At 47.5% G+C, this 22,461-nt stretch overlaps 1 protein-coding gene across 2 annotated transcripts; it reads left to right on the top strand.

Moving 5' to 3' along the window:
* Positions 1-581: 581 nt before the first annotated feature.
* On the top strand, positions 582-21,572 carry NUDT3 (nudix hydrolase 3). Of its 2 annotated transcripts, XR_006171238.1 has the most exons (6): positions 582-761; positions 11,004-11,114; positions 18,691-18,735; positions 19,356-19,440; positions 20,033-20,359; positions 20,833-21,572. XR_006171238.1 is itself a non-coding variant. In XM_042833630.1 (5 exons), the coding sequence occupies exons 1-5, from the start codon at positions 663-665 to the stop codon at positions 20,200-20,202; spliced, it is 510 nt and encodes a 169-aa protein (XP_042689564.1). In that variant the 5' UTR covers positions 582-662; the 3' UTR covers positions 20,203-20,833. The 2 variants fall into 2 exon arrangements, 1 of the variants encoding a protein (XP_042689564.1); XM_042833630.1 differs by having other exon boundaries at positions 20,033-20,833.
* Positions 21,573-22,461: the final 889 nt, after the last annotated feature.

The following is a 22,461-nucleotide window of genomic DNA, read 5'->3' as shown; positions in this document are numbered from 1 at the left end:
CCACTGGCGTAAGCCGTCCTTGCGCAAGTCGCGCGTTCTTCCACGCCCGGCGTCTGCGCGCTTTGCGTAGAGCCGCTGTCAAAGCGGAGCCATGTGCGCTGGGCGCCGGCTCTGCCTCCCCGCCTTTTGCGTAGCTGTCAGGGCGCCCCGGCACGCAGCCCCCACCGTATTCTTGAAGGCTCTGCGCCGCGCCGGCGTCGGGCGGAGGCGTGGTGGCGGCGTCCGAGTCTGCCGCGGGGAGGGGGGTAGCGATTCTGGAAGCTGGACTGCGCCGTCTGCGTGGCGGGAGCGCCGTGCAGCCTCAAGGAGCGGCCGCCCCCTCCCCCGCCCGGCGGCTTTACGCCGTTTGCGTAGCGTGCCCCAAGATGGCGTCGCGGTCGTCGTCGGCGGCGGTGGCCGGAGCGCCGGCAGTGGCGGCGGAGCGGCTGGAAGTGAAGGGAGGGATGAGGCGGGCGAAAGGCGGCAGCGCGTAGCGGGCGGCTCCCGGCCTGCGGGACACAGAGACCGACAGAGAAAGAGACTCGCGGGGAGGCGGGTCCCCCTCCGTCCCCCCCGTCCTTCCCCGCCCGCCCCTCGCGGGAGCCCCGGCGGCTCCTTCCCCGCCCGCCCCCGCCGCCTCTCCAGGCCTCGCCGTCCCTGGGGCCGCCCCTTGGGAACGGAGGATGATGAAGCTCAAGTCCAACCAGACGCGCACCTACGACGGGGATGGCTACAAGAAACGGGCGGCCTGTCTGTGCTTCCGCAGCGAGAGCGAGGAGGAGGTGAGGGCCGGGCCGGGCTGCGGGCGGCTGCTGCCCTGCGTTGCCCGTCCCGTGCGCATCGCTGTGCGGGTGCGTTCGTTTAACGCTGGGAAAGTTGGGGCTCTCCTTCCCTTCCCTCCCCCCCCCCTCTTTTGTTTTTTTTTTTCCTTTTTTTTTTTTTTTTTTTTCTTTTTTTTTTTTTTCTCCTTTATCTCTTTGCTGAGGGATGGTGGAGCGGCTCGCTGAGCTGCGCCGGGCTTTGGCAGTGGTTTGGAGCAAACCAGGCTGGCAGAACTTCAATCCAGAGCATCACATGAGATGGGAGAGGAAACCTGACCTTGGGTTTATAAAAAGAAACGGGGATAAAAGGGGACTGATGGAGTGCCAGGAGCTGCTGTCCAGAGAGGCTGGGGAGGAAGTGGGAATTAAAGGTAAATTGGGTGCTCTGAGAATGGCAGTGCTGCCAAGGGCTCGGATTGTAGCTGATGTTGGAAAGAGGAACTTTGCTCAGATGTGGATTTTTTTCACTGTTTTCTCTTTTAATGTGCCTTTTAATATGCACAAACGAGGCTGCAGGTCTTCCTTGCTTATTAGGGAGTCAGGCGCACCTCACTTCATTGACTGGCTCCTGAGTGGCTGTTCTGAAGGCTTTGTTCTCCTGATTATCATATTTGTAGCTACAGGAAATCGGAAGGGAATGCAGACAGTTTGCTGGAGGAAAGTCAATTAGCATACTGTGCAGTTATTATTTAACGTGGTGGTGGAGGCTTAGCAAAGCCTTTGTAGTTGCACTGTCACGGTGAAGAGTGTCAGCATCTCAAGCGTGAATGATCTGAAATAAATGTAACAGAAACTTGTTGCAGCTGAGCCTTCCCACCGACTTTCAGGAAATTTATGATCCTCTGAGATAACTATGAAGAAGACTGTAATCACATTGTGTAATGATGCTGGGGCTTATCAGCTTGCCTGGTTGAAGGCACCTGAATTTCCTGATGCAACTTTACCCAGCTGGGGAGGCAGTTCTCCTTAAGAACCAGTTGTTAGGCCACGTTAGGCACGGAAAACTGTGTATATTGGGGCAGTGTGGGTTCTCACCTGAGTGCTGTTTGCTCCTTTTAGTTTTGTCCTTCTTAGCATTTGTCCTCGTGAGTGCTCACACCGGAGAAATCAGGTGTGCTGCACTGGTCTGTGACATGAAGGCACACTAATTGCTTTGTTAATGATGCAGTGTGGGATGTAGATTGATTTCCTCAAGCGTGCGCACGTAGGTGCTTCGTTGTGAGCCACAGAAAGGGCAAATTAATGAACTATGGTTTTGTTTTATTTTGAATTGGTCTCCCGAGGACCTCACGCAGTCTTTCAAGCAGTGGATTTATTGATGATATCTGTGTGTTTAATGGAGAGCTGGAACTGCGTCGTGCCTTCCCATCTATGGCGTTCCTACCGTGCGGAGTCATTCAACAGATTCGTTTAGGAAAGCTGTTATCAAATATTGATTGATTACTTTCATTGAAGTGGGAATTAAGATCTCTTTAAAGGGTCTCTCTGGGCAGGGAGAAAAAGAACGGAGCCAAAGTATGTTGGTAAAGATCTATTTAAAGTTTACTGTTGAAAAACGAAGGCCAAAGGCAAGCTTTGATAAAGGAGCATGCTGTACCAAAGCATTGTTTGTTTCTGCTTCTGGTTACGGCTTCTTTTAAGGGCTTAAGAAACAGTAGCTGCTCTCTATCCCAGCTTTCCTTCACTTCCCACTATGAGTTTAAAGAAACTGCTTTGGAGTTCCTGATTAGTTCACCATTCGAACAGTCAGTGAGCAAGAAGTAGGAGAAATTCTGCTTTCCCTTACTGAGCAGACCAGCCTGATTTTTTGGGTTTACCAGTCTGTTACCCAGCAGTAAATGGGGATTGTAGAACAGAGCATCTTTGGCTGGGCGTTGCACTCGCGCATGGAGGCTTAGCATAACCATTCTTCTTGCTTCTTTAGTTGAAGTGATTTATTTTTTCCTTACGCTGCTTGAGGTTGCACATTTTCTCTGTATTGTGTTTGGAATCTACCACTTCTGGACATGAGAGAAGCCAAGGAATGCCTTTGGAAGCACGAAGAGATGCCTTTGTCACACAGCTCTTTAAAAAGCTGCAAAGGGAGAATTGGTTTAAGCACGAATCTCAAACGGAGTGAAAATACATTTCTTAATTGGACTGCGTGGAAAGTCTGTTTCTGTGTTGTTTCACAAGCAGCAAAGCACTGCAGAGGGCAGGAGGGAGATCAAGAGAACCAATGGCATTAATTCTAAGAGTGTGAACAGACTTCAAAGGACCTTTCAGCCACCCAGCGCTGGCACTCTGCTGTTCTCATCTTTTCACATGGAGTAAAATCCCTGGATATTTTGCTGGTTCAGTGTAAGCAGAGAAGGAGAGAACCCAGATCAAGAGAGCCCGAGTCTCGTGTTACCTCCAAAATCCTTCCTTATTGCCACTGTTGGTGTGTCTCAGTATTGCTGTTGTGTTATTCTTAAACAGTACAAGCTTTTTGTGTGCGTGTAGCCAGCTGTTTGAATGAGAAAAGGTTCCAGAACATGTCAGCAACCTCTCAGCATCACAGAGCAGATGGAAGCCTGCTTAATGGCAGCATCCCTGTTAGATTTTAACAGAAATAAAAAGCAACTGTTTGGCTTTAAGTCCCGCGGTGGCGTAGCTACAGGTTTAAGCATGCCTGCATTGTATCTGGTGAAAGGACAAGCAGCTCATTAACAACTGGTATTCTTTAAAGCCGTTTGGAGGAAATGCTTCAGGAAGAATAGCACCCGGGATCGGCCTGGTCTTTTTTAATTGCGAATGGAGGCTAAATTAAGGTGAGAAAACAGCACTTTCACACGGCGGCTGGTAGGAGCTCTGGCTCTGTCGTTCTGTGTGTGCCAAGCCAGCGCTGTCACCAAAAGCCACGTTCAGGAGCCCCACGAGGCCTCAGTTGGGGAAAGCAGTTTGAATGCAAACTGACCGCTCTCTTCTTGCCTCTCCTGGGTCGCTTTGGAATGAAACTGGGGTGTAGTACAGCAGTTTCCAAATGTGAGCTGTAGACTCTTGATGATCACACAGTGTTCCTACGCCGTCCTTTGTGCGTTTGCTTCAATATAAAAATATTATTAGCTGGAACCACTTGGAGCACTTTGCTGCCTGGAAGTAAAGGGAGCTCGGCATCATATGATCGTAGTGCTGTGTGTGGAATAGAGTCTGAGTCCTTGTTCCAGTGGCTCGGGTTAACTCTTGACATTCCCTTCAGCTACAGAAAAGGTTTGTGGTTGAAACCAAATAAAGTTCTCCCTGCCTGCTGCTGACACATCACCACATCACCAGTGGGAGACAGGCCAGTTCCAAAGTGGCCTGTTTGTGCTTCTGCCCTCTCTGCCGTGCTTGTAACCAGTTTTCTCCAAAAGCAGGGGGTATTCTTACACCAAACCGAGCTTTTATCTAAGAAGTGCCTTTTTGTAATGGAAGCCTGTGTAAGCAGTTCCATGGTCTCTTGTACTTTCCCAAACTACAGCAGGATGAAAATGGTTGCATTTTCACTTATTTCGCTGGAAGCTCCATAAACTGTTGGGTAACTGAAAAACTGCTTCAGTTTTTATTCCCCTGCAACTCGAGGAAAGGGCTGCAGCAACTCAGAGGCACACAGGGAAGAGTCCTTCCAACCCCTGCGCTTGTACCCGAGAGCAGTGATGGCTGTGACTTCTCTTTGTAACAGCTCTGCATACGCTCTTTTATCTCAGTGTTTAATGTCAGATCAGAGTTTTTACCTGCATTTCTTGCCTTTCTCCCCTTGCTCTCCATGTGCTGTCACTGCCGAGGGCATTGCCAGGCTGTGGTCTCCTGCAGACGGGGCAGAAGCCACTCTTTTCTTCCCCTTCTCAGGGTTTTATCATTGTGGGTTGGTTTTTTGTTTTGTTAACTACAGTAAATCACCTTTGTGATTTCTCCAGGAGAAACTGAGGCAGATCAAAGTTAGGGAACTCACAGTTCTGTGTAACAAATAGTGAACTTCAGCATTCAAAGGCCATCTGTAATATCCAGTAATTGTGACTCAGGCGCTCAGTTTCCTTAAGCAGCGTCTGTTCTTCAGCTGGGAGCCTGGCTGCAGGGACCAGCCCAGGCTCTTTCAAATGTTGTGAGTACCATAGTTTGTGTCCCTGTAGCTGTGCAGTGGATAATGCATGCCACCCCTTTGTCCTCAGAAATTTCAGGTTAACATGTAAAATCCAGAGGGATGCAGCTACCTACTAGGGAGGTTTTCACTTTCTTTTAAGATGCTTCAGGTGGTTCAAATGTTGTTTTCATCCTTATTGACTGGGATGGCTACTCCATCTTGTGTAACAAGGTTTACGTTACAGGTAGAAGGAAATACTGGTATATGAAAAGCTTCTCAAGCGTTTTCATGGCCCTGAGATACTGACATGCTTTATTTTATGAATAGAACTTGTTAAATAAAACAGTGAAGTGTGTGTAAATGCAGCTGCTGACATGCAGAGCCACTCAGGGCATGATTTAGGGGCATGATTTAGCAGAAGGTTGTTAGTTAGGGTGGTATGCTTAGATCGTGGTTAGACTCGATGATCTTTAAGGTCTTTTCCAACCTGAGCGATTCTGTGATTCAGCCTGTGTGAAAAAGACCAAACTCTTCATTTCCCTTTGCTACAAAGGCAGTTCCAAAGCCAGCAGAAGGAGTCTTTGGAGAGTTGTACAAGCACCGTGTGGTCAGCACGTGGGCTTTGCCAGGCCAACCGAGGCTGTCAGGTGTAGGCTCTTTGGGAGTGCCTTGTTATCAGTGCTTTGCTTCTGAGGCCGTGGCTCGGCCCTTCCAGCTGCCTTCTGCCTTGCAGATAATTCCTGTGGTTATCCGAAACGCAGTCCTGCTCGTGGCTGCGTCCTTCTGTGGGAGCGAGCAGCCACTGTAAAGTTACCAGAAATGTGTAATACCAGCGATGTGAGCGGTGGTGTATGGAAGGCATGCGGTGCAGTTTGATTGATTATCACTATTCTAAGAAGCAGCCGAAAAACCAACAGGATTTTCTTTACTTTTTTTGCCTGCACTTCTTACACTGTAGGTGCGATCAAAGTGCTTGAAATCGCAGCTCAGCTCTTTTTCCCTTTCTCAAAACTTGTGCTTTACTTTTGTCATGTCCTGTAGGGTGAACAATTTCCCCTTCCGTAGAATGGCCTGGGTTGAAAAGAACCACAATAATCATCCAGTTTCAACCTCCTGCTGTGTGCAGGGTCACCAACCAGCAGCCCAGGCTGCCCGGAGCCACAGCCAGCCTGCATTCCAGCTTCCCACCATCCATTTGCTGCCTCTGTTTTCCAGGCCTGGCATCGTAAGTTAAATCAAAGTATGCCACAGAGCAAAACGTGGGTGTTTGAGCCCCGAACCATTGCTCAACTGAGAAAACTGTATGCTGTTGAGGAAAAGCAGAACTCCTGTGATGGTCAGGAGCAGGCTGTTTGGTGGCTTGCTGTTGAGGTTGTGCACTGCAGTGTGCAGGGCTGGCTGTGACCTGCTAACCACAGGCTGTGCTCTTGCTGCCATGTGTTGTGTTAGCTCTGTAACGTGCCCTGAATAGCAAGAGGTCACAAGGAGCTGTGCTGCGAGCCCCGTGCTCCTTGGCATGCTTCTTTGGGCCGTTCAGTGTTGGCAATTCGGCACAGCGTGTGGTTTGTGGTGTGGTGTAACGGAGGCTGTGTTGAATGGAAGAGTTTCTGCAAGGCTTTGCTGTGGGGAGCGGTGCCTCATGGCTCCTCAGGAGCACAGTTTGTCACCCCCTGTGTCCTTAGTGCTTCGAGGTGCTTTGATGCAGTCGGATGGATCCCCGTTTTATCCCTTATAAAAGCACTGAGTAAAAATATATTGGGGTTGTGAGAGCATTTGTTAACTTTGGGTAAAGCATAAAAGGTCTTTATAATCCTACGGTGTCCTGGCTGGTGATAGGGCAACCCAGAGCCTCCAAATCCTGAATACAGACACTCCCATTAAATTAAAACTTTCAAACAAAGGCAGATTGTACAGGAGGAAGACACTGAAGCCGGCCCTCTTCTCCACCCATCTCCCTGAAAGTGTTGTGAGACGTGCTGGTTCCTTGCAGTCTGTGTTCTAATAAATGATGCTGAAGTGTGAAACAAGTTTTAAATATTGGGGGGAGGGCAGGTTTTCGCTTCAGACACTCTGCAAACCCTTGGTTTTGTGACTTTATATTGGTAGAAAACATGAAATAAATACGAAGGCTGTCTCAGCAGCCGTAAGCTGGTTTCTGGCAGCAGGATGGGGTTGGGATTGGGAACACCTATTTGCCATCTTTGCTGCCCCTTTCCTGCCTGGTTGCCTGTATGTGTGCTGGGAGGCTTTTCCTGGAAGGCTGGCAGGTAGGCAGCTCTGATAACATCGCAGGTTGGCTTCTAATCGTGCTGCAGCCCTTTTGGTCTTTGCTGTGATGCTTCCATGGAGCCTCTTTCTAGGAATCACGGTGGTTACAATGCAGCTACTGTTGTTTTATTTATGGGTGGCTGCTGTTTAAATCGAGCATTGCAAGAGAGAACCTGAGCCTCAATCTGCTCCGTTAACTGAGGTGCAGCTCGGCTGTGTGTGCCTGCAGCTTTTGCCTTGTGGAGCGCCGTTATTTTTGGGGGGAAGCGATGTGATCTGTGTGTAATGAAGCCATTGTAAGGTCAGCAGTGAGTGTGGGGCCCCCAGGCTTATCCTGGTGGCAGCCTCCTTCCCCTTTTCCCATGCAGCTCCCAGCCCTGTGCTGGGCAGCCTTGGATCTCAGTGCCCTTCCTGCTGCCCCGCTGCTGCTGAGCTTTCTGTTTGTTTGTCTGCATGCTGCTTTGAAGCTTGCTTACCATCAGTGCTGTGCTGTGTGGGAGCCCCTGCTGTAGACTTTAAACTTTTGCTTATTTTTCCAACCTTTCTCTTATTTTGTTGATTGTGGATGAGAGCTGCTTCTGAGCTGCCTTGTGCGTTGCCAGAGCGGCTTGTGTTGCTCACTTCCCTGCTTTGAAATGACATAATTGTCATCCAAATCCTGGAAAACAGAACTTGGTGATGTGACACGATACCTGAAAATGCTTTTCCAAAAAGGCTGTGAGGCATGGCTCCAAAGGCTGCCCTGAGGTCCCTGGTGGGATGTGAGCCTCAGGAGCCCTCTTAAAACAATTACACAGCAGGAATGAAACGGAACTGCAAACCTGCCTTTGTGTTTTGTCCTGAATGAAATCAAAACCAAACAGACAAAAGCAAATGACAAAACCTAAAAGTCTAGGTTGTATCCTAACAGAGGTGCCTATGGTAATTATCAAAGTCTTTCATTAACAGTGGATCCAGGATATCTTGTGCTGGGCGAGGGGCACGAATGACTGAGCAGCACATCGTTCTTCCATTTGTGCTGCCTTAGCTCTAGAGATCTGGTGCTTTCCTCTCTGTTTTTAAGCAGATTTCAGAAATAAGCATTTTCTGCTTATGAATGTTTTCATTAAGGTCTCTTAGTGGTATAGAAATACACAGATGACTTTATGCAACAGATCCACAAGCAGTAAAGTAGCTGTTAGGGACACAGCCACCAGGTAGACCTCAAAGAACAGCATACACCATATTTCTGTGGAGTTGTACTGCAGTAGGCTCAGTCTAAATGAGCAATTGTGTAACATTTCTGTTGTAAAATAAAGGTGTCGTTCCTGTTCTGTGTCCGTAGCTTTTCAGTGCGAGTTGGAAATTGATTGTGACCTTGTTATGGCAGAAATACCATTCCATCTCTGTGTTGAGGGAGCTCAGCCCTGCTCAGCTGCTATCTCCCCATCTCCAGGTATGCTGCTCCCCCAGCCAGCTGTAGGGGCAAGGTTTTTGCTGAGGAATGCGGTTGTTATCTTGGAGCCAGCATTCAGGCTGCTCCTCCTGAACACTCGCTGCTGTGTTGGGCAGATGGCGTTTTTGTTGGCTTGGGGGCAGTTGGTGAGATAGATGGACCGTGGCCCCTTGTGCAGATGGGGTTGGAGGGACCTTTTCACTGGGCGCCTCTGAATGCGCTGCGTGCCTCGAGGTGCAGCTTTCAGATGGGTGAGTTTTAGAACAGGACGAGGTCTCACCCTCCTTGTGAACCTGGGCCCTTTGTGTGGGGAGAGCTCATTGGTAGCAATATCCTGTTGAAAGCTGTTCAGAAAGAGCGACCTTGGAGGGCACGCTTCCTGCGCTCTCTGGATGGGATTTCCTTTTTATTAAACAGGAAATAGTCTGATTACATAAAAGTGTGAGAATGATAGGTCTTTCCTTCCCAGCACAGGTTGTTCGTGCTAATTCTATTTAGAAAATGCTCAACTGCCAGACCAGCTGAAGTTAATTTACTTTGACTAAAACTGTTGTTTACACCTAAGAAGTTCCTACTGGTGCTGGTAAAGCATTGCCTCGATTCAAACGATCCAGCAGAATTAAGGCAGCCCGTTCAGCTGAATTCATTCCTGGTGTATTCTAACCTTTCCAGTTCAATAGACAGACCGTGTAGGGCTCAGGGGTTTGAAGGGAACTGCTCAATAAACGCTGCTGCTTCCCTGTATTGCAGGATTGAGACGTGGGCTCAGAGTGAAGCAGGAAAAGGAGGCTCTGGGGCATCATCTTTGGTAGGACCCGCAGCAGGTTGCTGATCAGGGGCATTCTGACACTTGAGAACACAGAGTTGAGTTCCAAACTTAGGAAAGGTTAGGCCAGCAGTTGCCAAAAGGTTCGTTGTGACCCCTCTTCAGTTTCTGCTTTAAGATTGGCTGCTCCTGGTTGGAGAGCTGCTGTTTGGAGCCTGCAAACGATCCATGTTCACACCTGGTGTGTTCCAGTCCATGGGCTGCCCTCATCGCTGGGCAACTGCCTGGATGGCCCCAAAAAGGAAAAAAATCTCTTTGCAGGGTGGTTGGCTGGCAGGTGAGAGCTTCCAAAATAGAAAAGTACTGCAGAAACCCCAAACTCCTGAGCTTGTTTTTGTCTCAGAAGTGTAATTTGGAGGTCTGTAGGTAGGTTGGTTCCTGAAAATCAGTGCAAATCTTCTCATGGTTTTCATTTCTCACACTTGTAGGTCAACATTTACACAGTAAAGCCTTGGATTTTAGCGTCTTGCTCAGTTTAACTACAAGATATCTGGTTGAAACAGTTATGACTGGCCTGTAACCTAATTGGACTGGTATGCTGGAAACTTTCTGGAGCAAGTTGCTTTGGCTCTGAGCTTTGTGCCAGTGAAATGATGAAGTATAGCATGATGACTCTAATGAACGAGCTTTGTTTAGAGAGCTGAAAAACAGTATTAGTTTTGTTTTTAGTTTCCATCCCTGCTCATGGATGTATCACAAATAGGTTTCATAAGCCCAGCGTCTCAGTTTTCTTTGGGGAATTTTCGTCCAACTGAGGTTGTTAGTGAGCTTCTTGTCTCTAAAAGACAGCAAGAAGTTTAACAGTGAGGCTGAACCCAACTGTGCAGAGCAGAATTACTTTGGAATAAAACATTTCGAGGAAAAACTCCCACAAAAAGCCTGTCCATCTATGCAGCCTTCTTGTGGGGCTTTTAGGTGGTTAATTACAAGCTAATATTTTGCTGGCACGTCCCTTTGGGCAACCTCATCCAAACCCGAGGTAACCGAGTGCTGGCCCCAGAGCTGAGCTCCCTGGTGCTTGCTGCAGGAGAGGCAAACAGGGAACTGCAAATCTTTGTTGAAACAATTTCACATCAGTTTTTTTGGTGGCTGATTACCTGACCTGCGCATACCATCACCATGACTGCAGAAGCAATCAAGGCTGAAGGTCCTGGTGGAGTTGAGCTGCACAGGGTGGAGGAGCTGAGCAGCTTCTCTGCCGTTTTGTGTTGTTGCATGACAGATATCCCAAGCTGTAGTGACAGCAAGGACAGCATTGGACTCTTACAGTGTAAACGTTGTGATGCTGTATCACATAGCAAATTATTTCGGTATGCAGAGGCTTAATTTGTTCTTCAGTGCTCAAGAGGAGCAAGAAGGTGATGGTTGAAATAATTTGGAGGGCCTTGGTGTTGTTGATCACGCAGTCGGCACTGCTGCTTGCACTGGGCTAATGAGACCATATTGGAAAAAGCAAAGGGTTTTCAAGAGCTCACATTGCATTGGTCATGTTTGGAGGTGCGTGAGGTGCAAAGACAAATTCCCTCTTTCAGCTGGGCTCTAAGCAGCAGCACCGCTGTGTGTTCATGTAGTGCTGTGCTCCCTTCTCCTCAGGTGCTGCTGGTTAGCAGTAGTCGTCATCCGGATCGATGGATCGTCCCTGGGGGCGGCATGGAGCCCGAGGAGGAGCCCAACGTGGCTGCCGTGCGAGAAGTCTGCGAAGAGGTGAGTGCTCACAGAGCAGGAGCTCGGGGGGCTTTCGTAGCTCCAGCTTCTTTTCCTGCAGGTGAAGAGAAATCCATGGTCAGTGCGGTACCTGCGTTGTGTATGGGGGGAACAGGGCCCGAAATGAAGGAATGATGGACTGATGGCCCTCCGAGATCCGTTCCAACTCCAAGGATTCTGTGATAATTAAGGCTCTCATTTGGAATGAACTTTTTCGCAGCTTTACCTGAAAATAGTTAAATTTAAGCTATAATCACTTCAATGCAATGATAACCTCCTTTTTTCTTTCTTTGTTGTACACTTTCCTAAGAGAACTTTAAAAAACAGCAGTGCTTTTGTGGAGCTGCCTAATAATGGAGTGGAAGTGCACCAGACCCTACCTCAAAGATAGGAGTTTCAATAAGTTTTGGCTTGCTACACGTTTTGAGCTTTATATGAATACCAGAATTTGGTGGCAAGAGTTATGAGAACAGAGATGTGACGTGTTCATGTTTTTTAGCTGGAGCTGTTTCAGAAAGGGAGGCAAACAGCAGCACACAGAATGACCTGCGTGGAGAAGGCATGCTTTTCTGTTGAAGCTGGAGGAGTTATTTTTCATATTTAATTAAAGGAATTTAAAGTCAGCAAATGGTAATTGACTACATCACATGCAGAATTTGTCTTTAGGACTCACTTCTGAATATTACTGAATAGCAGTGATGCTTGGCTTCAGAAACGATTAAATGATTATATATGGATGACCAAGTAGGTCCATAGTTACATAAGGCAGGATTAAAATGCTTTCAAGAGGTTTATGAATCTTTGTGCTACAGGACAGAAACGAAGAGCTAATTGGTGGGCGCTGGGAGGAAGCTTCTCCACTGGTTGCTCTGTTTAATTGTCTTGTATATTAAGGGTTTTTTTTCCCCTAAGTATTTGGAAATGCCTGTCACTGCTGTGTATTTCTCTTTGGACATTTTATAATCTATCAGTTTATCAGAAGGATATGAAGGATTATGCAGTGAACTTTTTTTTAGGTCTCTCTAGTGCTGGGGATTGCTGCTTGCGAATTTTGTTTCCAGCCTGTAGTACAGCTCTTGCTTTTTTAGGAACTCGTTAATCTTTCAAATACAAGCCAAAGTGAGTTTAACCAGAACAACGGGAATATTTTTAGCTACAGAGTCCTGCTTTACAACCTAATCATTATTAATTATGAAGTTATTTGATACAGAAGTCAAAGGTTCATTCAGGAGATGCATGGCTTCGCCTTTCAAACCCCTAAAATAAATCTGTATCGACCCTCCCTCTCTCAGGCAGCGAAGCTTGGAAGAGTTGCTCTCTTTCCATGACATCTCAGTGGTTGAAAGGAAGCCTTGGCATGGACTCAATCTGCAGAGAAGGAACTGGTTTGGGCTGGCTGAGATAATCCCCTCTCACTCAGCTGGTGTTCCCTCGCTCACGTGGACTGGTGCCGAATGAGGGTGTAATTCAAACTGTGGCAGCCTGGCAGGGTTGAGTCATTCCCAGCAAACCACCTATGTGCTCAAACACTGCTCAACAAACACTGAGCACAGCGAGCTCAGAAAGCTGCAGGGTGCCTAGCAGAGGTGCTGACCTCTGCCACAGCCTGTCCTGTTGGTGCCGAGCAGCGGGAGGCTGCTGGGGTGAAGGCTCTCCTGCAGGCCCGTCGTGCGGATAGAATTACCTGAGCACTCCTGCAGTGTGTGGTCAGACCAGCTGAAAAACACAGGGCAGCTCGTAGGCTTATAAGGCCTTCCTCAAACCTGTTTGTGTTCCTGCGCTCTGCTCGCAGTGTGTACACCAAATCAGAATGTATATCAGCTGCCTTGGGCTCGGTGAGCTGTTTACTGTAAAATGTTGCTGGGGAATGTGCCTGTGAGAGGGAAGTGTTTGCTACGCTCGTACTGTAAAGGACTTGTGCAGCCTTCACTGCTCATCTGGCAGGGGCAGTGTTTTAGGAGGCTGCTTGCTGGGCAACTGGTGTGCGTGCTAGCAGTGCTAGCTGGAACTTGCTGGTGAGAATTAGGCTGCTAATCCTTGTTCATCATTTCATGTGAATTTCAGCTTTTTCTGTGTGTGTGTGTGTGTGTGTGTGTGTGTGTGTGTGTGTTTGGGTGGATTGCAGCTGAGGCTGCTTTGTGTGCAGTTTTGCTGCCTTTGCTCCTCTCCTGGGACAGGTCACAGAGAGGCCAGCAGGTCGGCTGAGCAGCTCCCACTGCCTGCATCAGGAGAGAGAAAACCCAGTGTTCCTGTGCTGCGTGCACACAGCAGTGGTTATCCTGCAGGAAGGTGGCTTGTGTGCTTAGCAGTGATGGAGGAAATTTGCAGACTTGCATTTGCTGATGTTGGTATGCCTTTTCCTTTTTAATGAGAGCCAGTTGGAAGAGCTGGAAGGACTCAGTCCCCTTCAGTTGTGGTCTCTGTAGATGACAATGGACTGGTTTTTCTCAACTCAGTCATTTTTTTTTGCATGGTATGCATTTTCTTTTTAAAACATGCTTCCCTAAATGAAGAATTGTAACTTGTGCATTCTGTGTTTTAATTCCATCATCGATGTGTTTGAGCAATCAGACTTCTCCCTCTTTCCAGTTTTCAGCATTTCAGAACGGCTCTTAGGAAAACGAGGCGTTGATCGAGTGAAATCTGCCATCCCTTTGTCCCTGTTTGAGTTCAAGTCCTTGTCCTAGTTTACATAAGGACTCTCCATATTAATCTGTCCCAGCAGATGTATTAAAGCAGACAGGTACCAACACTTGTCACGCTTACCGCTGTCTGTATGCAATGCGAAGTGACGGAGCTCTGCAGGCAGAGTGCAGCAGATGAGTGCTCCAGCTCCGAGGGAGAGCCATCCTTCAGAGCCAGCCCCTCACTTATCATGGAATGATCACAGCATGGCCTGGGTTGCAAAGGAGCGCAGTGCTCATCCAGTTCCAACCCCTGCTGTGTGCAGGTCGCCAACCAGCAGCCCAGGCTGCCCAGAGCCACATCCAGCCTGGCCTTGAATGCCTGCAGGGATGGGGCATCCACAGCCTCCTTGAGCAACCTGTTCAGTGCCTCACCACCCTCTGGGGGAAAAACTTCCTTCTCATATCCAACGTAACCCCCCCTGTCGCAGTTTAAAACCATTCCCCTGTATCCCGTCCCATCCACCCTTCTGGCACACTGCAGCCAGTCGCCCACACAGCTGTGTTCTCCAGGTCTGTTCTCAGGTTCCCCTTTAGAAAAATTACATGGCCTTCTAAAGTACTGATCATCACCAGCATAGTGTGTTCTTGGCTTCTTCCTTCTTGGATTTAGTTTCTCTCTGCTGTTGCATTCTCTCCTCAAAATGAATGTCATGTTGGGAATAAGGGCTTTTCATGGGTGTGAGCAACTGGTGAAGAACATGTTTTAGAAATAGCTGCCTTAAATTAAACTTATTATGGAGTGACTTTGAAGAAAGCCTCCACATTCATCTGTTAAACCCAAAGGCATTTAATTCTGCACTTACAGCATCTTTCACATCCTGACCTTTAAATACTGAGTAAATGTCAAGTTGTATAAAATTACACAAGTGTTGGTCGTGCTTTCTTCATGGGGAGCAAAAGAAAGATAAGCTGTGCTTTATCTGTGATCAAACAGACAATGGATGCTGGTATCAGAAATCGTCCATCTCACAGCACTTTGATCTGATTGCTGGACAGTAGTTTCCCTCCCCAGGATGGCTTATGAGCAGTCTTTTCAGTTTCATGTGTTCTGTGTGTGATTTAGGATACAAATAACGATGTCTTTCAGTGCCAGCATAGGAAGCCCTGTGTTTTATCTGAAATATCATGGCAGGGGTTGTGAATGAATGAGGTGTGATAGCTGTGAGCTCTTCGTAGATTTAGTAACGCTGTGTGCAAATACCAGATCAGCTTCACTGCCGTGTATCACCTTATGTACTCAAAACTCATATAAAAATGAGTGTAATGCGTGGAAAGTCTTTGGTATTTTATAACCACATGCAGAGGTGTGCATCAGTTGTAATGCAGGAAAGAATTAGTTAAATAAATATAACCCTCTCTGAGACGCAGTGAGGGCAGCAAGAAAATTTGCCTAGCTGCTGTATAATTGGTGTCTTCAGAACTTGTCTAAGCTAGCAGCCCTTATGGGTGTGATTTACTGCCTTCAGTACTGCAAGCATTAGAGATCTGGGTGTTTTACCACAGTCCTCTTGCCCAGCAGTAACCTATAGTAGATGCAGGCTTTGAGCCTAATAGAGCAAAGTAAAATAGCTGAAATTCCAACCCACATTTTCCTTAGCTCAGATGGAAGGAAATAAAAGCTGTCCCTAGGAACAGATGGTGTTGCTGCAGGCTGCTTTTTGCATTTGACCCGAACTTATTTTCAGCTTTGAAACCTGAACCTGCTGTTCTTGGATGTCTTCGATAATTTTTCTTCATTCAAACAAGTTGTTCCATGAGCAGCAGAGTTGGTAAAACTTCATTTCCTCCCCATTTTGGTTGCTTGTCCTGCGTGCCCAGCCCATCCCTGCCATGTGCTGGCTTGGGGCAGCTGTGCGTAGGGATATGCTCCTGCTAAGGCTGCCTTCCAGCTAGGACCACCTTAGGCATTGCAAACTGGTTTGGGTGTGCTGGATGCATGGAGCAGAGAATGAGGAGCCTGAATGCCAGCCTGCTGGCCGCCCTTGCCTGGGGAGCACTGCTGCTCAGTGGAGTTGTGCTCTCACCCCTGCAGATGGAGCACAGTGCTGGGGCTTTTCTGTCTACAGATGATGGGTTTGGTAGTGCCCTCCTTGTGCAGGTGTGTGCTCTGGGGGTTGCAGCACTGCTAATGCCTGGGGGGGGAACACATGCCTAAATAACTTGTAGTGCTGCTGCCAGACACCCTGCTGCAGCCCGCGGTTCTCAATCCAGTTACAACCAAGGAGAAAATTCCGGAGTCATCTGGTGCAAATTAAGGCTTAGATCCAGCGCCAGTCCTGGGTGAGCCTGTGGCTGGGCTCTGGCTTTCCAAGAAAATGCTCATCAACGTGCAGCAGGGATCAGGGGGGAAGTGCAGAGGGGTTGCTCCCCATAGAAGCCCTAAGAGGAGCCCGGAAGTTCTGTCATGGCCGAGCTTTCTTTGCTGGGGATAGCAGTTAAGGTGTTTTACTGTGGTGTCAGTATTTACAGCATCTGTAAAGTTGGGTGAGAGTCATTGGACTGAAAGATTTCCCGGTCGATGTCCTTTGCAATCTTCAAGGCTTTACTATTTTTCACTTTGGTTATGGCCAGCCTAATGTTTGATTGAATCACAGCACTCCTATCACCATTTGCATGTGATAAACTCACAGACAGAGGAAGCCTCGGCGCTCCTTTCAGTTGCCTGACAATAATTCAGTGTGGTTTTCCTACAGCACCTTTGCTTGGAGTCACGGTTTTGTGCCATTTGGATGAGTAAGTCCAGGCTGAGTAGAGAAGGATGTTGGTTTGTAGACTGTTGCTTTGGATACCTCTTTGCTTCACCAGAACAAAAGGAAGGGCCCCGTGCCTGCCTGTGCTAGTGCAAGCATGCTGTCAGAGCCGGGCACAGGCTGCTTGGCAGTGCAGAGCTCTTGCTTAGTTTCCAGTCTGTGGCTGATCGGAGATGTATTTGTTCTCAGTCAGGTTGGAGAGCAGACAGGAACAGCCCTGGCTCTCCATTCAGTGCCTCTGCAGGTAGGGAAGGAGAGCAGTCATTCAGTGATCTCTTCCAGGAGCAAGTGGAGAAAATTGGCTTAAAACCTTGATTTACCTTTCCCATTTGATTGCACTTCATCTTTGGACGTATTTATGTTGTGAACGTGGAAGCCTTCTGTCCTTCGCCTCATTCCTGCTGGCTGAATGATAGGGCTGCTTATCTAAATAAAACAAAGCCACCATTTGAGATTGCCAAAGGAGTTTCCTCCTTGGAATGAGATCCTTTCAAGTGTTTGCTGTCTGGTTCACTCCTGAGAGCCATTAGTAGCAGCTCTTCAGATGAGGTAGCACTGCTCATCTGCAAAGGTCAGCCTGAGTTCTCTGTGCTTGCCATGCTGAGTGCATGCATGCGAACGGTGACCTTCGTGGAATTGCTCTTTGACTCCAGAAATAGCTTTGTGTTCATAGCCAGTGACCCACCTATGGGCCAGCCAGAATGTCAGAAATACTGATGGGACAATAAATTTCATATCCAAAACCAGTGTAGGAGGTTGAATTGAAACGCTGCTTCCTATTAGTCGAGCTCAGAGAGTGTGTGATGGAAAGAATGCGGGTTTCAGGGGTAGCTTGGGGTGGTGAGAGCTATAAAGCCCTTGGTTCCTTTGGGGCAGCTGTGGGAGCAGCAGTGGTGTTTGCTCTGACTACTTTGGTTCAGTATGAGCTGGGAACTGAAGCACTTGGCTCCTAATTAATGAGAGGTCCTCCTTTCCAAAAGCATGTGACTCCAGCAACAGAGTAGTAGCTGAACAAACACAGAACGGTATCCCAGCTGCTCAGGACAGAGAGTTTGTGTAACTGTTAAGCATTTAAATATGTAACTCCCCTCTCCTGAATACCTTTCCCTATAGAAACCCTGAGCCTGGCTAACTCAGGCTGCTGGGTTGGTGCTGCAGGAGCAGAGGCACTGCTTTCCTGCACTGCTCGCCATGTGCTCCAGCTGCCAGGGTTGGCAGCTCAGTTTGCCTTCAAAACGTGGCTGGGTTGTGGGCCATGCTCTGTGTTGTTTCACCCCAATTGAGTCACGGAGCAAAATCCCACCTCATCTGTAGCACTTGAATTCCAATCATTCACAGTAAAAAGGAGCATCTGTTACGGGAGGAGGAGGGCTCTGGGGGCAGGAGAGTGGGGTGGCGTTTTGCATTCGCTTGGAGGATGTGTCTGAGCCCCAGCAGCATGTGGACATAGGAACAGCAAGCAGGTGGAGGTGGAAGCTCGGTGTGGAAGGCGCAGCTGCTGCTTAGATCTCTCCTCTTTGTCCCAGCCTTTGATTCAGAAATCCTCCTTCAATGTGCGCCTGTGCTTTGTGCTGTATCACAAACACTCCTGTTCCTGTTGTGGAGGCCATGAGGCCACGTTACAACTCTGGTGGTGTTTTATGTTTGCTGTAGCTTGCTTCAAACGGATGGAGGACATCCCTGAAATGCCTCGGAGATGTCAGGTTGCTTTGGTGCTGTGAGGATGTCTGACTCGTGCTTTGAAGTTATTTTCTTAAGCTGTAATTCTAAAAAGGTAAAACTGCTGAGCCCCAAGGCGATTTTTAGCCGTGCTCAGGCTGCAACAACAACCTTTAGAGAAGGTTCTGGTAGGAATTCAGGGTGTATTGATGTGCAATTAGTAAAGAATCATTTTTCGGTTTTTCTTCAGATTGAATTAAGAAACCAAAAATATTTGAGTACAGAAAAAGAAGGGAAGAAATGCTGGGAATGCATGCATGGTTGGAGCTCACAAAACATTTGTATAATTTATTTTGTGACCATTAGCTGAATTACAGCATTTGCTTCTTGTTCTAAAGGAGCTGCTCCTGCACAGCGAATGGGGAAATGCATACTGACCTGTTGTTAAAGCCTTTCTTTTTTTCCTTTCACCTTTTCTAGGCTGGAGTGAAAGGGACGTTAGGAAGATTGGTGGGAATTTTTGAGGTAAGTTTCAGACACAGTTTGGTGCTGGAAAGTTTGGTTGAATAAAATCCTCTTGGAGCAATAGTCACTTCCCAGTTTGTTGTGAAGTAAGGTGGGTGGCTTGTTTGAAGAAAGGCTCAAAGTTCCTCATTTAATTTATATATGTGTGTGTGTATATGCTGATCTTTTTGGTGGCATTGCTCACCAGTGATTTCTGCTTCATTTGGAGTTAGCAGTGACAGGCCAGCACAACACTGAATCTCCTCAGTGCCTTCATCCCTTCCTCGGTGCCCCCAAAACACCAACCAGTCATGAGCAGCACCGTAACCATTTCCCAGAGTGATGTGGAGAGGTGTGAGTGCCCCCAGCAGGAGGGCAGAAACACAGGGGCACTGAGATGTGTGGGCAGGGGGTACCACAGAGAAACTGTTTCACACTTTAGGAACCAGGATATTTTTCTTGTCTTGCTGCCCCTGCAGGTAATTCCAGACCTTTCATTTAAGATGCAGTATTGTTAAGTGAGGGAAGCAGCCCATCAAGCACCATAGCATCCCAGCTGCAGCACACTGCTTGTGGCTGTGTGCCCTCTGCCTTTTCTCCTCTGCTCACTTTGTCATTGCTCTGTTCACTTTGCCTTCCAGAATCGGGACAGGAAACATAGGACATATGTTTACGTACTGATTGTCACAGAAGTGTTGGAAGACTGGGAGGACTCTGTCAATATTGGTAAGTTTGGTTGCTTGGGGGAAAAAAAAAAAAAGAATGGTGATCAAATAGTTGGCTCTGTGGCCTGGGAGAACTCATTTCAGCCATGCAGCTGCCTGTACAGCAGTGCTGTGTTTAATTCCTGCACCAGGCACAGAGCATGAAGAGCTTTCCTTCCTAAAATTAGAAGGAAATGTATGTGGGCAGTGTGGATTAATCATTTTCTATTTTCTTTTGAAATCTTTGCATTTAAATCAGGTTCATAAATGAAAATGAGTTGTTCCTCACAGTGTTTGCCAATAGCACTGTGGCACCTGTGGGCTGATCTCCTTAGGCTGTGTCCTTTCTGCCTTTACTGGAAGAGCAGGGAATGAGCACTGAGTTCACTTGCCAGTTCACCAAATCTGGCTGGTGGTTGAAGTGCTGTGGATCGTCCTAAAATGATTTCTGACTTGAACAGCAAATGCATCCTGGTGTCTTTTGCACTGCTGCTGTGTTACAGGCTGCAGCTGTTCTTGCAGCATGTGCACATGGCTGAAAGCTAATTCTTTCTTAAACAGAGAAAGGTAACATCATTTTGCTGCACCTACTGATCTTTCTTTTTTGCCTGCAGGAAGGAAAAGGGAATGGTTTAAGATAGAAGATGCCATCAAAGTTCTGCAGTATCACAAACCGGTGCAGGCCTCGTATTTTGAAACCTTGAGGCAAGGCTGCTTGGCAAACAACGGCACTCCAGTCATGACCACGACGTACTCTGAGGGCTCTGTGTCTGACATCAGATGACTGAGGACGTCCCTGTGAGAGAGATTTTGAAAAACAGACTGAAACATGGATTTCCCCCCCCTCCCCTCCCCTTTTTCACATGCCTCCTCTATCAAACAAGGCATGGGCAGCAGCCTGTGGCAGAGCAAGTGTTAAGAGTGCTGCAATTTAGTGCAAGGTGGGATTTTTTTTTGTTGTTGTTGGCTTTTTTTTTTCGTTGTTGTTGTTGTTTTTTGCTTTTTTTGGATATGTATTTTGTAAGATACATTTTGTGCATGAAGTGCCCCCTTCCCGTTACACCGCTTCCATTGCCTGGCGAGCGAGGCTGCCAGTTTTGCCTCTGCCTTGTGTTCTGAAGTGTCCCATTTGTGTCATCCCAGCCAGAGCCACTTTTTTTTTTTTTTAATTAAAAGACTTCAAATGTGAGATCAGCTCTTTAAGTCTTAGTCTGTACTGTAAGGTGCTGTTTGGACCTGCGTGGCGGTCACTTTCAGCACATGTATATAGACAACATTTTTTTTTGTTAGATGGAGAATCTAACATTTTAATTTTTTTTTAATCCTGGTCTGCTTTGAAAAGAAGGGTTCATAATTAATCTGTTTGCCTTTTGTTCTGTTTTTTTTTTCTCTAACAATACATGTTCTGTGACAGTGCTAGTGGCTGGGCCAGTTTACTCCCCATTCAGCAACTCCCCATTTGGTGCAGTGACTCTTGAAGTTGAGGGCAGAGTTTTGATCACCTGCAGACATCCCTGCTGCTCAGTCGCTTCTCCTGCAGCTTCTGCCGCCGTTTCTGCTTTTCACATCAAAATGAAACAAAAAGAGTTGGTCTTTTAGGGCTTGGCCAAAAATAAGTAGCCTCAGAAACGCTACGGTAGGAAACAAACGTCTGTGGTGGGGATTCAGAGGGGGCTCAAAGTCTGACAAACTGGAGTGTCAATCACCAATGCTGTTCTGCTGATCCTGCTGCATTCTGCTGATGTCTCTTCTTGTCCACATGCCTTACACCGTGCTGAACTGGATATCCTAACTTGTGCTGAAGCATCGGATTGTACTTAGTGAGTGTTGCTGCGCCGACCCTTGGCTGGATGACCACGAATATCCCTGAGAAGAAGCCCGGGGGGAAAAATTCAGGTGTTCAATCTCTTGCCCTGTGGTTCCGCAGCACTTGCAGTTGCACCATGGAGCACATTCAGAATGTTTAAGCTGTCCCTCCGTGAAAGGTACAGCTGACTCCTGAGCAGAGTTGCTGGTTGGAGGAGCGCACCGTTGGTAGGACGGCTTCCCCGATGCGTTGGCACGCTTCACTTTTTTTTGTTGTTCTGTTTTTATTGATGTAAGTTTCATGCTGTCTTGATTTGCCAACAGTGTTGTCTAGTTGGGAAATAAAATGGGAAGGGTTGGGGCTGGGGGTGGGTTGGGACAGGTACAACTTTTGGGAGGGGCATTAATTAATCCCTGGCTTGGGACAAGAAGCAGTTGCTGAATTCAGTAACTTCTCTTTTGTCAGAACATAGCCAAGATGTGAAATTAAATCTGCAGTACTCTTTTTTTTTTTTTTTTTTTTTCCTCCTCTTTATTTAACAAAAAAATATTCTAATAAATACTCACTGTTCGGAGTTTTCTCTCTTCCCAAGAAGCACTTAACATATGAAAATCTGATGGAAATATCCATGGAGCTTGGGACAAGGGGGAATGGTATCCTTGCTGCTTTGGCAAGAAGCTGTTCATCTTCAGATCCTATTCTGTTCCTGTCCTTGTTCCCCCTGCTTTCATCGATGTGGGGTAGCCAGGCCAAAAGCAGTGCCAGCGATTGCTGACATGAAAAACCACGCATAAGAAAAAGCTGAGAGGCATTATTCAAGGAGTAGCCTGGAATGGAGCCTGAATTACACCAGTTCAGTTCACTTCAACTTAGAGACGAATGTACAATGCTGTCCTGCTCTCTGTCTGAACCAAACTCTCACAAGGGCTCCAGTCTTGCCTTGGGGAGTGTACAAGGATTGCAGCAGTCTGCTGTTACCGAGCCCTGAGTGGCACCAAACACAGCCACCTACTGCCTTCAGCTGAGCTCTTGTCGTACTGTACGGATCAGTGTGTGGAGAATGCTTTGCAACAAAACAGCTGGTACTCCTGAAAGAGTAATTGCAGTTTTAATATCAACAGCATGCACACTTTTTGTTTATAAACTAAAAAATGTTTTTACAGGGCTGTTAAACTGACAATTTAGGGTAGAAAATTGTTAATGACTTGCTAATGGCTTATTTGTTTGGGTCAGAAA

This window comes from Centrocercus urophasianus, unplaced genomic scaffold (genome assembly GCF_019232065.1).
Source record: "Centrocercus urophasianus isolate 14NV4802_14NV808 unplaced genomic scaffold, USGS_Curo_1.0 seq_42, whole genome shotgun sequence".
Lineage (NCBI taxonomy): Eukaryota > Metazoa > Chordata > Aves > Galliformes > Phasianidae > Centrocercus > Centrocercus urophasianus.
Note: the sequence above shows the minus strand (reverse complement) of the source record. Positions and strands in the feature narration are given on the sequence as shown.